Below are 14,785 nucleotides of genomic sequence, written 5' to 3' on the forward strand. Positions count from 1 at the left end.
CCCTCTGAAAGGAACGGCCCAGCTAGAGACGCTGGAGGGAAATGCTATCGTCTCGCTGCAGGCTATGGCTCAGAGCAGTACAGAATCCGAAATACGACGAGAATATACCGGTTGATTGTCTAAAAAAACTTCGGGTCTGCATTCTACATTTCAAACTTGGTGATTATGAATGAGACATGACATCGGAGGCGGCGTCCTAGATTGAGGAAGTGTAGTTTAGCAAGCTCTCTGGCCTCTGCCAGACACATTTTACGTAGTCTGGGCCGAGGTTTTCCAGGGCCCATTGGAGAAGCGGATACCGTCCCCCAAAGGCACAGAGCGAAATTGCATTTTTTCTTTCTATCATAATGGCATTATTTCCCCCTAATAGCATGATAGCACTGAGGTTGAAAATTGTCGAACTGGCCCTTTAAGGCAGAGCAGCTTACTGCAGGTTTGTGTTGTTTTGAGGCTCTCACAGCATCAACTAATAATCAGCTTCCTGTCTTTGAATTAGCTGCTCTTTTTGCTAGCTTAATGCATTACAAGCTACAACAATGGTATGCAATGACACAAACTTCACCTTAGTGGGCGTGGTCTCCCCCACAAACACTTTCAGCAGACAGAGAGCAACATTAGCACCAACACCCTGTTGGGTTTCTCTTGTCCATTATTCACTCTTCTTTTCACTCCCTTTTTGGTCTCCACCAAGTTGTGAGAAAAATCTATGCAGCTGTTCACCAGTCAGTCGCTAATTCTGCTGTCTGTCACGGTCGCTACCGTGTGAAACAAGGTTAATGAGAGCAGTGAGACATATCCAAAACAGTAAAGTTGTGAGCTATTTAACCAAAGAAATTAGCTAAAAGATGCTAATAGATAGCCCTGTGATAGACTGATGATCAGTCCAGGGTGTAGAGGTCCAGGTATACACAGCGTCCCATTGTTCAGATTGGGATTGATGAAATGCTGTTCGATTATAGGCTTTTACTTGTTTATTTATCGAGACAGTCCAGGATTTAATCCACTTACCCTCCAGTCACAAACCAATTTCTTTGATTAGCAGACTGCCGAATGCTATTAGCCATGTGCTGTACATGTGTGCAGGGCTTCACTCCAAGGTTTAATGTTTCCTTTTGCGAAAGGAATTCGCTCCCTGAGTGTCTGTGAAAAATATTTGAATCGAATCCAAAACAAACTAAACCTCCTTAAGATCACTTTCACATAGTCACCTCGCTAAAAATGCAGGAGTCAAGCAATGAATTATCATGTGCTGGACAGGTTGACTTTTTTTAACATGGTAATAGCCTCTCCAGATGTAAAGAGAAGAATAAAACACACTGATGTGATTACAACTATCTTGGGTCAGGCTCTCTAGCCAAAAGCAGTGATGACATTGTGATGTGTTTTTCTATGATCTCAGTGGCAGCATGCTCTTGTCATGTGACATTAACAGCTGAGCTGATAAACAAAGCTTAACTCCACCGTCTCAGGCAGTCTACCAAAGGACTTTTCATTTGAGAATGCTTCTCCTTTGAGTAACATTTCATTTAAAACAGAGCATTCCTCTTTGCAGTGTTATGAGAGAATAAATGGTCCATTGCTTTTCTTGGGTTTAGAGCCCTAAACAGACAAATGAAATGTAGCCGTGTTCTTTTTGTTGTGTTGTGTTTGGTAGTGGACCACGTCACGTCAAACTGAATTTATGTTTTTCACAGAGTCAGCAGGCAGATTGTTTCAGCCTCATTTAATCTACTACATTAATGTCACTTCTCATTATTAAAAGTGAAGTGAAGACTAGCAAATGGCAGCTTTTTATGATTGAGGTCAGCTGCCTGTTGTTTAGCCACTCTCCAGGGCTCTCTGTATCTGGCGTTTACTACAATAAAGCGTTGAGGTTGGACCCTGTCAGGGAACATGGGAGATGTGATGCAATAGTGTTGACTAAAACCAGTTTTTGAACTGTACCTCCTCCTCCCCTCTGAGGAGACATGAGAACATGTTCAAATGAAACAGGGTATCTATCAGAACACGACATATATGCTCCGTATTATGTGATGATATGAAGTTTTGTTCACAGTATTCCTTCATATCACAGTTGTTTTGAGTGAAATGCTAACATAAGTTTACATTGATGATGCTGACATGGTGATGCTTCGCAGATGCTCCCCGTCTTTATTTAGCATGTTAGCATTTTAAAAATTGCTCCGTGGCACTGTACCCAACATACAGCTGATGGAAATGTTTTGTACATATTTGGTCATAAAGCATATCTAGGGTTAGGGTTCCTAAATTAATTTAACATTACTCTATAAAAGGGTAGCAACCAGATGCCAAATTGCAGAACCAAGAGGGAGCTACTTGTGTTGTTTAGCCAGGGGGGGAGGGGCCAACTTGAATGTTGTGTTTGCAAACTCCAAACAACCTTTTCATTTGGCCTTTAAAGGACCAATATGCAAGATTTAGGAGAATTATTGGCAGAAAAGATACACCACATAAAAAAGATTGCACCACTAGATGCCAATCAATCGTACACACTTGTCATTTGAGCTATATTTTGGACACAGTAACTTATTAGAAACCTCTTGTTTAAAAGAAATCAAGAATTGGCAGTTTCTTCAGGGGCATTAATAACCATAAAGTTCTCGACTGCAGCAGCAATCATAAGCAGGAAAGTTAAATTATCCGCCCTCTGTCCCGCCTCCTCTAGACTCTCTGGGAGTTTGACTGAGTCATTAGGTAGCTGGGCTACAGCCTTTCACAAGGCTCTCGCTGTCCTGAGGCCACAGATTGGGAATAACTCAATTTACATCCTCACCAATTCTGTCTGTCTCTCTGGCTCTTGTCTTTTTCTCTCAGCTCTGCAAATACAGAAATGTAAAATGAAGTCAACCTTAGAAATCTATTATATGTACTGTCTTGCCTCTCTCTGGTACAATTTACTCTTTCTCTCTTATATAAAAGATGCTTGAGCCTGCATATGTAGCTCCATCATATGACTGTCAAAGTTTTTTATTTGCATGTACTTCATAAAATGAATATACTTTTGTTTAATTACTGCATACTGTATTGGGTCAAGTTTATATTGGTCTGCCGATATTGTTAGTCAATATGGGCCTTTAACAAATACAGAATATCTTTATCTGTGTACATGTTCTAATATTGGCCAGTATGAAAACCTATTTTTTTAAACACATAATACAGAAAACAGCATTGGGTTAATTAAAATGGCGTCATCGCATGGTTCACCATTGCACGCCCAACAACACTCTCAGCGCTATCTGCAGCCCCCTGAACCAATGTCTAATAATGTAACTAATAATGCAACCGCCCGCTACCTTTGCAAAGTAATTTTGATCCAACATTGGTGCACAGTCCAAGTAGGAAAAGATGTATTTTTATTCCAGCACAAACATTCACCATATTGGTAAAATCAGTATTGATATCAGTCTCACGACGCTCATATCTGTCTGGATTCTCACCTAAACTTGTCTTTTTCTTTGCCCTCCCCAGGCCGAGTTCACCGAGATCAACCTGGCCTCCTACGTTAACTCGGGATGTATGGTGGACATGCAGGTCAACAAAGGTGGCACCAAAGTGGTCAGGTAAGATGATGAAGGACGAAAAGGAACTCGAGCCCTCTGGCGCATTTGCCCACGCAATCTGGATTCTGCCTCAGTGAGCCTGCATAAAGGCTCCAGTTCTTTTTCTCTCTGTCGCATTGAGCATGAATCTGTGTATGTAACAGTGTTTGCACTCAAGGCTGTAATGTGATTATGCCATGGGAAACTAAAAAAAGAGATTACCCTGTTTTATCCTTGGTGGGAGATGTGTGTGACGTTAAAATAAGGACTCAAAAATGTCATCTTGTCACCTCTTGCAGTGTTTTCTTGTTCTTTTGAGCAGTGTTTTAGCTCCAGTTCTCACCATGTTACCATAATGCTGGTTCATATTGCAAAATACTTGTTATACAACCAGGTATTTTAGCTGAGCAGATCAGTGCTCTGGCAAGACTGATGATTCCAAGTGGGACATAAGTTGAAGTTCCAGGTGTTATGGTAGCAAGAAAGTGTATGCACATGCACAATAAATGTATAAATCAGATTATAATTGAGTCATAAATTACAGCTATTAAAGCTGACAATGAGAACGTGAAATTATAGAAATATCTTTATGAAGTGTCAGAGGTGGTCTCTGGTCAGTAAGCTCCTCAGACACGTGAGGATGGGTATTTAAAAAGACTGCTATGTTATGTGAAATTGGTGCTCAAGGAGATCACTGATCATCAGCTGATCCCTGTGGAAAAGATGATTTCATGCTCATGTTTCTTCTCAATACATGCCATTATTGCATTTTGAAAAACATTTTCTTTTGCAAAATCAGTATGACTTTGAATTCAGTTATAATTTTTGCAACAAAAAAAATAACAGAAGACAATAAAATATACATTGCAATGTGAGGGGAAAAGTGGGCTTATCTGAAACCTTCATCTACAACATTTTTTCTCAATGTTATAAAGAACATAGATAATTGACTTACAGAAAATAATATGACAACATAAAAGTAAAACTGGCAAAATAATAAAATATTATATAATATAAAACAGTCAAACACGACAGCTTCCGGCTGGCTTTATATTTCTGGCCTGGAAGCATCGAGCTACAAAATGATCACATGAATGTGATATCTCAGGATTGCCTGGAGGGAATATCTTCAAGTTCACTTGGAACTGATTACAATTAAGTGTTCATTTATAAGGTCAGGGTTACTGTGACCTTTTCAAAATGTTTTTGGGCATTACACGACAATTTCTAAAAGGCTTAAAAGATGAAGTGAAGACATTTCTCCACCCAAAAGGTCAAAAGTCAAATTTTGATGTTGTTGTTGAAATGTTTTAAAATTTGGCACAAACATCCATAGACCCAAGGATGATTCGATTTTGGTGGTCAAAGGTCATGTTGGTGTCATCCTTCCTAAAAGTGATAAGGTATACATTTTTAATTTGTATTACACAGCTATGTTAAATATATATGTTGGTTAATTATGGCATTTCTTGATAGCAGACTGTTGCTATGAAGAACAGCCCGTTGCTAGGGGTTCGGTTCTAATCGTATATCAATCCACCGAAAAAAAATCTGGTAAATTTGACGTTGGTCTGTTTACAATAGGAAAAAAGAAATAAGCATAAGGTAAAGCAATAAAGGTTAAACGATGCAAAAACTGTCGGCTAAGACAGAGAGATCTGCAAAACTGAAGGTGGACCATGAAGTAAACATTAAACAAAACACAGTACGGGATACAGCGCTGTTTGAAGACGGTGAATGAAGAAGCAAATGTCAATCGACTCTGACAGTGACGAGACAGAAAACCTCAATCAGGTGCTGCACTGATTCCTGCGGTCTTGTTCACCTTGTCTTACTTCACCACCAGTGGAACTGTTTCCATTTAATGTGATTTTAAAAAGTTTGCTCATAATAAGAATGATACAGTTAACTGTTGCTATGGACACAGCTCTCACTGTGAGTGTAATGGACTATTTTTAATTGGAAAGCGGAAATATAATCATTTTTTGTGGTGAGACCTCTCGTTAGTTGAAGGTCCACTTTCTTTTATTTTTTGGGGCTATGTATAATATCAAATATTCACAGTTAACTATTATCTTCTCCATCCTGTACCTCCCATACAGGCCACAGTTACAGTGTTGCTTTGTGGGAGACACATGGTACGTCAACTACAACTTAACTGGTGGCTGAGACATACAACGGCAGTTACTCTAGTTTCCAGTTGTTTTTCTCATCTGGTTGTGATGTTTGCCCCAAGCTTACTCTCCCCTTTTTATAAAAATAACTTTCTTATCTGTGTTGAAAGTAGCATTTGTAGCGGAAACGGCCTCTGCATGCAGTTGAAATCAAGCGAGAATAATAACAGAGTGAGAGCATTTACACTGCTGATGTTACAATGCAGCCTGTTGTTCCGAATGCACACAGAAGTTATTGTGTGGCTGGAATATTATTTGGCAATACTGCTGTAATGACAGAGAGGCCAAATTGGCTGCAGATGGTCTGCCTTGTTCAGAAACAAAGGCATTCACTGCCAAACAATTGTAGTTTAGCTTGTTGTTTATGACTCTGAACTCCACTTCAAATAGTGGAATGGTTGTTTGTAGCCCGACAGTCAAAGTCACAAGTTCAAAGTTGATATGTTTGATTGAGTAAAGCACTAGAAGTTTCCCTGGATAAAAGACCAGCTACATTCCACTTGTATGTCAAAATTTGAATGTGATATAAATCTGTCCTTTTCATAGATTCTAGCCAGACAGCAGATTATTTCTTTGATAGCAGTTTGTTGATTGTGTTGCATGTGAGGTCAGCTCACATGTATATGGGCACCTTTACACTCTACTGTATATTTAAAGCATGTTTGTGCATACCCACGTGTCTTCTGTTGTGTTCTCCTTTGTGGTGACCTTTTGACCTTTGTCCACAGGCATGCTTTCTGAACACTTCTCCTGTGCTCACTCAAAGCAGCGGCACACTTTCTCACAGTTCTGTGCTTTCAGAGTTGTTTATACAGTGAGGTTTCTCTAACATGTGTCGTGTTTGCTATGCATTACAAAAATATGACTCTACAGTGTATGGTTAACGGTATCCAAAGGAGTGGAGATAAACAGACGTCACAACTTAGGTTCTTGTTTTTCTTGTTGAGGTTATAGAATAGGATTTCATGTGTCTTTATACCTGGTAAAAACACACACACCTTAAAGTTAAATAATGGTAGTCAATTTAATTATTGTTTTGCTTACATTGGAGGCATTATCTTCTGTCCCTTTATTTTTGTTCTTTTTGTTATATTATGTTGTAAAGTCACTTTCACATATTGGCTACGTAAACTGCATCTTTCTTTACCTACAAAAACTTTGATGATGATAATAGACATATCAGTGGTGTTAGTACTCATGATGAATTAATATTGATACCGCCAATACTAAATTAAAGTAAAAAGTGTCCTTATTAAAGGTCATAACTGATTGTGTCTAGTACCATTTGCCCTGACAATGCTGCAGGACTTTGCCAATGTGTGACACAATCAGTGAAAGGATGCTTCCTCTTTTCCTCGGTTTTTTATTTCATTTACTGACCTGAAGTACGGTGGCCCTGAGAGCTCAATGCACTGCAATTAAAGGGAGCATATCAAAAACACAAGAAAATAAAGAGAAACTCTTCATTCATTGGCAGCATTTAGAAAACGCCTTGCAAATACACACAAAACAACTAAACGCTGACAACACAATCAAACCGATAAACAACCAAATAGAAACAAGAAGACTAAATACAGCAACATGACCGAATACAACAAGGCGACCAAACACAGCAACATGACCAAATACAGCAACATGAACAAATACAACAAGGCGACCAAATACAGCAACATGACCAAATACAACAAGACAACCAAATACAGCAACATGACCAAATACAACAAGACAACCAAATACAGCAACATGACCAAATACAACAAGACGACCAAATACAGCAACATGACCAAATACAACAAGACGACCAAATACAGCAACATGACCAAATACTGAAAACACAGCTAAATACAGATAACCCAACCAAACACAACAAGACAACCAAATATGACCACACAACCGAATATGACCACACAACCGAATATGACCACACAACCAAATACAGACAACACAACCAAATACAAAAACACAGCCAAATACAGACAACACAACCAAATACAAAAACACAGCCAAATACAGACAACACAACCAAAAATGACCACACAACCAAATACAGAAAACATAACCAAGTACAGACTTGACAACCAAATATCAACTCTACCAATCTTTCCTCCTTGCACGCTTGTTGTTGTCGTGTTTGGGACTCGGGTCCAACACATTTTATTAATTCTGTGCATGTGTATTCAAATATATTACAATTTTTGGACAATTTTACTTTCTTTTCTTTTCATTTGCAGTGTTTTGAGCTCTCATATTAAACCATACTCACGACTTGTGGAGACAAACAAATAATTAATGGAGCATCTGAATCCATGTGTGGCTTACTGCAGGGGTGAGACCACATGTGTACTGCAATATGAATCTTATAAAAGAATAAAAGTTGTAAGCATCTGACCCAATAAAAACAAGAGCTTACATGCACTTTTGCAACCACTGTGTGCAACGTGGCACACACTGCACAGCCTACAGTACAGCAGAGCAACATGCCACAAGTTACAGTAGTTATGGCGTGTTGTTCCCTGCTGCACTGCTGTAGTCAGCCCTTTGGCTTCTCTATTCTCTGCTGCCAAAACCTCCAGCAAGCTGCTCGGCTCCAAGTGGGAACGCTGGTCTGGCTGAGAGTCGGGTTCACAGCAGCCAAAGAATGATAAGACACAGAGCAGCCCTTCTCTCCTCGTGTATCATTACAGAGCCTCCGGTGTGGTTCATGAAACCCATTAATGAATTAGAGGTGATTAATGTTGAGGAGTGGGTGTGTTAACTGTGGGTGATTGAGGAGTTTATTGAGGATGTTTTACTGTCGCACTCAGTGGAAGTAGTTTTTGGCCGCAGCGTCAGCTTGATGGCTAAAATATGGATGTAAGTAAATCTGAGGTGGTTTAAAACTGTTTGGAGGTCAGCACAACAAACTTTACAGTTAAATAAACATTTATTGCTGGTAGGGGGTCTAATTAACTTGCTGCTTAGATTATTGCACCTTTTGAATTTTAATGAAACAAGCTGAAATGAAGCCAAGCAATCTGTTTTTTTCATAATTCAGAGAATTCATCATCTTCCCAACACATTAAGTCATCTATGAACTATTTCAGTGTTTTATCATGGTCCCTTATTAGAAGCTTCAAATAGGAATCATAACTTTGTTTTGTTTCCAAATTTCTCTGTATCTGACAGAGAATTTCATCGCCTCATCCATATGTAACTTTCATATAGAGTTCAATTCCAGGCCTATTTTGTTTTATATCAGCCAATCTCGGATCCCATCAGCTGCAGTCTGATGATGATATAGCCTCTGGGCACAACAGTGAACATGTGTAGCCGGAAGTTAGCGATGAACGACTTCCTTTTCTGCGTACGGCATTGTTTAGAGAAAAAGAAGCACTTTTTGTGGTTGACTTTAATGGTTGTGGTTGACTTCTTTGCCGAAATTTCAACATAATGCAGATTTGTAAAAAATTAAGCTTTGTCAGGTCTGCTTTTAAACTTTTAAATGGTTAATGGTAAATGGACTGTACTTATATAGCGCTTTTCTAGTCTTTGCGACCACTTAAAGCTGCTTTTACACTACATATCACATTCACCCATTCACACACACATTTTTACACTGAGGGCAGAGACTGCTACGTAAAGTGCCCAACTGTCAATCAGATATCACATTCATACCCGTTGGCTATGCCACCGGGAGCAATTTGGGGTTCAGTGTAGCCTGAGGGAGCTGGGGATCGAACCTCCGACCTTCCAATTGAAAGACGACCGACTCTACCAATGAGCCGCAGCTGCCCCTAAATGCTTGCTTGGTGAACGGAGGTCGATTCCATCATTACTGACGCATTCAAGGAAGTCGGGAAACCTGAACACTGAACGCTTTTGTGACACAGTGTCGAGGGAATTTAACTTAAGTTGAATTTTAGATTTAAAACAGATTGTTAGCTGAACTTGCCGCAGATGTCCGTTTATAGTAATTAATAAGAAGGTAAATCTTCGTCAGATGACGCTGACGGAAGCCGGGATGTCATTACGGTGCATTACGTTCTGCTTTTGCTCAGCCTGCTGATGATTGGTCAATATTACTCGGACTACAAGCGTACTACAAACGGAAACCAGAACACTTGAAGTCCTATTATTGATATTCTCCAAGAGCTGAATTGGTAATGGCAACCAAAAGTAATAGACGTTGATTACTTTTCTACTAGTATAAAAGTAATTACTAACAATTTTACCAACCAACAGTACCATCATTTTTCTTTGATATTCTCTGTCAGTATAGGACAATATTTTAGGTAAGCTGACTGGATTTTGGAACGTTCTCTGCATTAATGAAGTACATGTCTACCGGTCAAAAGTTTGGACACACTTTCCCGTTCACTTGTATGAGAAAATGTGTTCAAACTTTTGACTGGTAGTGTATTTCCATGGGTGTGGTACTCGAGCTTGCCTTGTCACATTCCTTGGAATTCTCAGACCTAAAGACGGAGGAACAGCCAGATTACATTTCGTAAATCCTTGTCTGATTCTCTGTCCTGAAAGCTACAGCCAGACAGGTCCACCACTCTCTTTCCATCCCAATCCCTTTAGAGCACACAGCAAGACTTTCCTCCTTTGGTTACCTCAGGTGACGATTAACCTCTTAGACCACACAGAGACAATTCACACACAAAGACAAGCCTTAAACCCCCCTGTCTTTGACCCCCATGAGAGCCCATTTTAATCAGGGAAGGGACTGTCTGCCCAGAGCAGCCTCAACACCTAATACCTCAGACAGGTTCATCTTGTTACCGAGCAAATAAATCCCGCTAACAGACACACTGAGTTCAGCCGTGGCTTCAGGCTGCTTCCCTTCAGAACGCCCGTCAACGTAATGAAAGCATACAGCCGCTGTTTTGTAATATAGCCATGAATACAAATGGTCCCGCTAATTCACTCCAACTCCTAACAAACACTCATTTCCCCTCCTGCCAGAGGTCATTTGGTGCTCCATCGCTCTTCCAGCTCCATTCTTCATTACATCTGCCTCCCGTGGGACTCTCCTCCAAATCTTCAACACAATCTCTGTTAAGCTACTAAACAGTCTCTAATTTGTTGTGCTAGTAGATGTGAGCTTACACCGTCTCCTGTTTGGCTTTTAGAGCTGTTATTCAAATATATATACAACTCTTTTTTTATTGTAGTAAATGGCGAGCATCCTTTGTTATACGTGACCTTCGCCAGCTGAAGCTGGAGGAGATCCAGAGCTTTGGCAGCCCTGACCGAGCCACCGCCCAGCATCTGGTGGCCTAGAGCTGGAGCCACAACCACAGGGAGTCCTTGATTAAGGCCAGGGGACCTCAACATGATGCTAAGCTACAGGGAGACACTGTCAGTGTAGGAAATAGAGAGTTCTTCAGGGTTCTTACTCTATATGGCTACAATGACTCAATGACTGTATATAAAGATGGACAGCACCTTTTCTTGTTGTACAAAAATGAAGCCAAAATACTCCCAGAAGTAGGCGCTGCCATCTTGCGCATTTGGAACCAGAGTATGCACAGTAAAGATCGGCTGGTGAAGCTGTGGTTGATGTCCCGCCCATTCCGCTAACCAAAACTCACATTTAACTTCCAAAGAAAATGGTAAACATCCTTCATGATGGCACAGCCAACTGCAGAACTGCTTCTTGTGTTGGTCTGAAGCAGATATTTACAGTTCTGGAAAGTTCAACGACTGTAGTATCATCATTTGAATACACTTGCTCACAAAAGTAGCTAGTGGGGCAACCGTGGCTCAGTGGTAGAGTCGGTCGATTCTCAATCGAAAGGTTAGGGGTTCGATCCCTAACTGCTACAGTCACATGTCGAAGTGTCCTTGGGCAAGACACTGAACCCCAAACTCCCCAAGGCATAGCCATCAGAGTATAAATGAATAGATCCTGAAAGTAGCCCTTAGGTCATTGCCATCAGTGTGCTAATGAATGTGTGAATGTGACATGCAGTGTAAAAGCACTTCAGTTGAGTGGTTGGTCCATTTACCATTTACATATTTAAAGCGACTTAAGAACAGAAAAACAACAAAATTCCCAATATTTTTATCTCGGAACCAGCTGGAGCCTGGCTTGACCCTTTTTTGTAGATCAGGGTGGCTGTGGCTCAGAGTTAGTGGGTCGCCCTCCAATCGAAAGGTAGGCGGTTCGATCCCCAATTTCTCCAGTCTACATGCCGAGTATCCTTTGGCAAGATACTGAACCCCAAAACTGGTTCCTGTGTTGTGCGACTGTGTATGAATGATTAGTTGAGCAGTTGCCTTGTATAGCACTACATTCGTGTAGGAATGTGTGTATGGATGGGTGAACGCTGATGTGTAGTTTAAAGCGCCTTAAGCAGTCAGAAGACTAGAAAAGCCTTTTACTATTTACCATTTAACTCAGTTGCCTGTCACTGTAACTTTTGCTTCCAAGTTACGGCTCCATACATTTATAAACATAAACAGAGTTGAGCTCTGTTATAAGCTTACATAACAATGTTGTGGCACTGTGAGGTTGGCTGTCCTCATAACAGGAAACACAGATCTGTCTCTGTAAGGTGCATTTCCCTCCGATGACGGGAGAGCCGGTCCGGCACAATGCACCATTGTGTACAAATAGTGCGCTGATCCTTGGTATGTACTGTTTGACATTTGTGGCATTCCCGCTGATATCTACCCAGATTATCCTTATCACTGAGAGACAGACTGATGGGACCAAGATAAGGCCCTCACCAGCCTTTGAGCCAGGCACGGGGCCGTTATGAAGAATAATGTGCCCCGTTATTCACACATCCCTGTGGACCCTATTAGAAGGTCAGAGATTCTGTTAGATAAATGGATCTGGAGATAAAAATGGCAGCATATTGTCTTGGGTTTGAATAGTTTTCTAGTCTAGGGACACTGATGAAAACACCCTGTTGGCACTGTATACAGTATACTGTATAATCTAAATATACAACTGTCAAGATTCACTAGTTAAAGCACATTTCTGTAGCTTATTCAGCATTAAATAAGACATTAAAAAGTTTTATGTCAGTGTTTCCCTTCTCACAGCTTGATTTGACTCGACTTTAAGAATGTCTTGTTCCATGGATATTTTTTCCAGCATGCCTGTACCTAACGTGCTCAATTTACTCCTCATAATTCCACATGGATCCATTCCCTCCTCATGTCCTAATCTATAACCAGCTCTCCCCCTATCAGCGCCTGTTATCAGCCTTTATTGCACCACTGATGACCCATTCAAAGGGCGCATTAGCATATCGGCCGAGAAGTGATGACTGGTGGGCCCGAGCGATTCGGATCGTAAAGCATAGATGTGCTGCTTTAGTGTAATCCACGACCTGCAGGGAGCCCTGCATCGGGCAGGAAAACAAAGTTAATGGGTGGCAAACCTCAGTAATGCTCTGCTGCTATAGGGCACTGGCTCCATTAACAGTAGCCCGGTGATCGCCGTCCCATTGAGCTGAATCTCTGCTGCATCTGGCCTTTCTGTGGTAATGAGGTAGCACGAAGCCGGTGGAGTCTCTCACATGCATGTGCTTAGCTTTGCAAAGAGGCAACACTTCTCACAGTACAGCTTGTAACAGTGAACAGAACATTAAACCAATGGATAAGAGGTGGTTGTACATCTGTGACATTGAGGTTGATAATCACTAAAAAGAATGATTCCATATGACTATGCCAGAAGGTTCCTTGTTCACTCCAGTGTTGGATGTAAGAGACCTTCCTGTGTGGAATTTGCATGTTCCCCCGTGCATCTCAGGGTACTCAAAGTACACCTAGCTGTAGGTGTGAGTGTGAGCGTGAATGTCTCTATGTGTCTCCGTCTCTCTGGCAGGGATAGGCTTCAGCCCCCCCACGACTGTGAACGGGATCAACGGTACAGAAAATGGATGGATGGATGGATGGATGAATGTACTTGCAAGTGTGACATACAGTTGTTAGTGTTTAAGTTCATAGTGAACCACTGCGTCGTCATTCCATGTTGTTAAATACTGACACTTTGTCAAAGATACACAAGGTAGCTTGATTTCTATGTAGTGATTAATGTGAAACCAGTGTGTTTGATTTGGTTCAGGCACAAAAACAAATTTTTGAACTGTTGGGTGAAAATAATAACTCCTTTGGACCTCTGGTTTCGCAGTAGACTCCAAACCTGGTCTTCTGGGTGAAAGTCCTGCATTGTTTGGCCCCCCCATCGCCCATGATAGCAGCACCAAGCAGACTTTGTTGGACTTGCTACTAGGTCCCTCAGAGTATCTGACGTAAATGGGTTTACATTGAAATTAGGTACTTGGATTGTCTTTTTGGAGACCCAGAGGCGGCTCAGTGGTGGAGTTGGTCGTCTCTCAATCGGAAAGTTGGTGGGACAATCCCCAGCTCCCTCAGTCTACATATCGATGTGTCCTTGGGCAAGACATTGAACCCCTACATAGCCATTGTTGTGTGAATGTGATTAGTACTGATTATCAGTTGGGCACTTTACGTAGCAGCCTCTGCCATCAGTGTATGTATGAGTGTGTGAGGGTGAATGTGACAGAGGGCTGTCACAAGGCGTCAGTATTTAAAAATGAAGGGATGAGAAGACCCAATCCCAATGAACCCCACAGAGGAGAAAACCCAGTATGATTAACTGTTTTGCAACTGTGTTAGTAACATAAAACTTGCTGTTAGAGGAAGTGCTATAGGGACTGACATCAATTTTCAGCGACATCTCGCATTTATTTGATATTGGTCATATGAGAACCCACAGTCAACAGAGGGGTTAAGTTTCACTGCTCCACCTTAATGCCCAAGAAACAACTTTGGATGATTTATATCACATCTACATATCCTGGATGCAGCTCTACATTTTGCTGTAGGCTGATAGAACAGGTGTATCTTAAATCAATTCTGTGGCTCATGTGTTAAACTTCTGCTCTTCAGTAGAATGTTGATTTTGTTTAGCCTTGGGGGTTTGCTAGAAACAGCATGTTACACAAATGAGCCTATATATTTATCAGGAACTTGTGTTGCACATGAACTGTTGAGTCTGGTTTGGTTCTGGAGCTCCAATAAACA

The 14,785-nt window shown here is 41.0% G+C and overlaps 1 protein-coding gene across 1 annotated transcript in view; it reads left to right on the plus strand.

Moving 5' to 3' along the window:
• Nucleotides 1-14,785, plus strand: part of syn3 (synapsin III) — a 127,642-nt gene that overhangs the window by 39,996 nt on the left and 72,861 nt on the right. The window contains exon 4 of the mRNA XM_069670761.1: nucleotides 3,490-3,581. Within this exon, the coding sequence (XP_069526862.1) occupies nucleotides 3,490-3,581 (92 nt within the window). The remainder of the gene's footprint in view (nucleotides 1-3,489; nucleotides 3,582-14,785) is intronic.

Source organism: Semicossyphus pulcher, unplaced genomic scaffold (assembly GCF_022749685.1).
Source record: "Semicossyphus pulcher isolate SPU_LCO1_2020_fin unplaced genomic scaffold, fSemPul1.0.p SCAF_20, whole genome shotgun sequence".
Taxonomy (NCBI): Eukaryota; Metazoa; Chordata; class Actinopteri; order Labriformes; family Labridae; genus Semicossyphus; species Semicossyphus pulcher.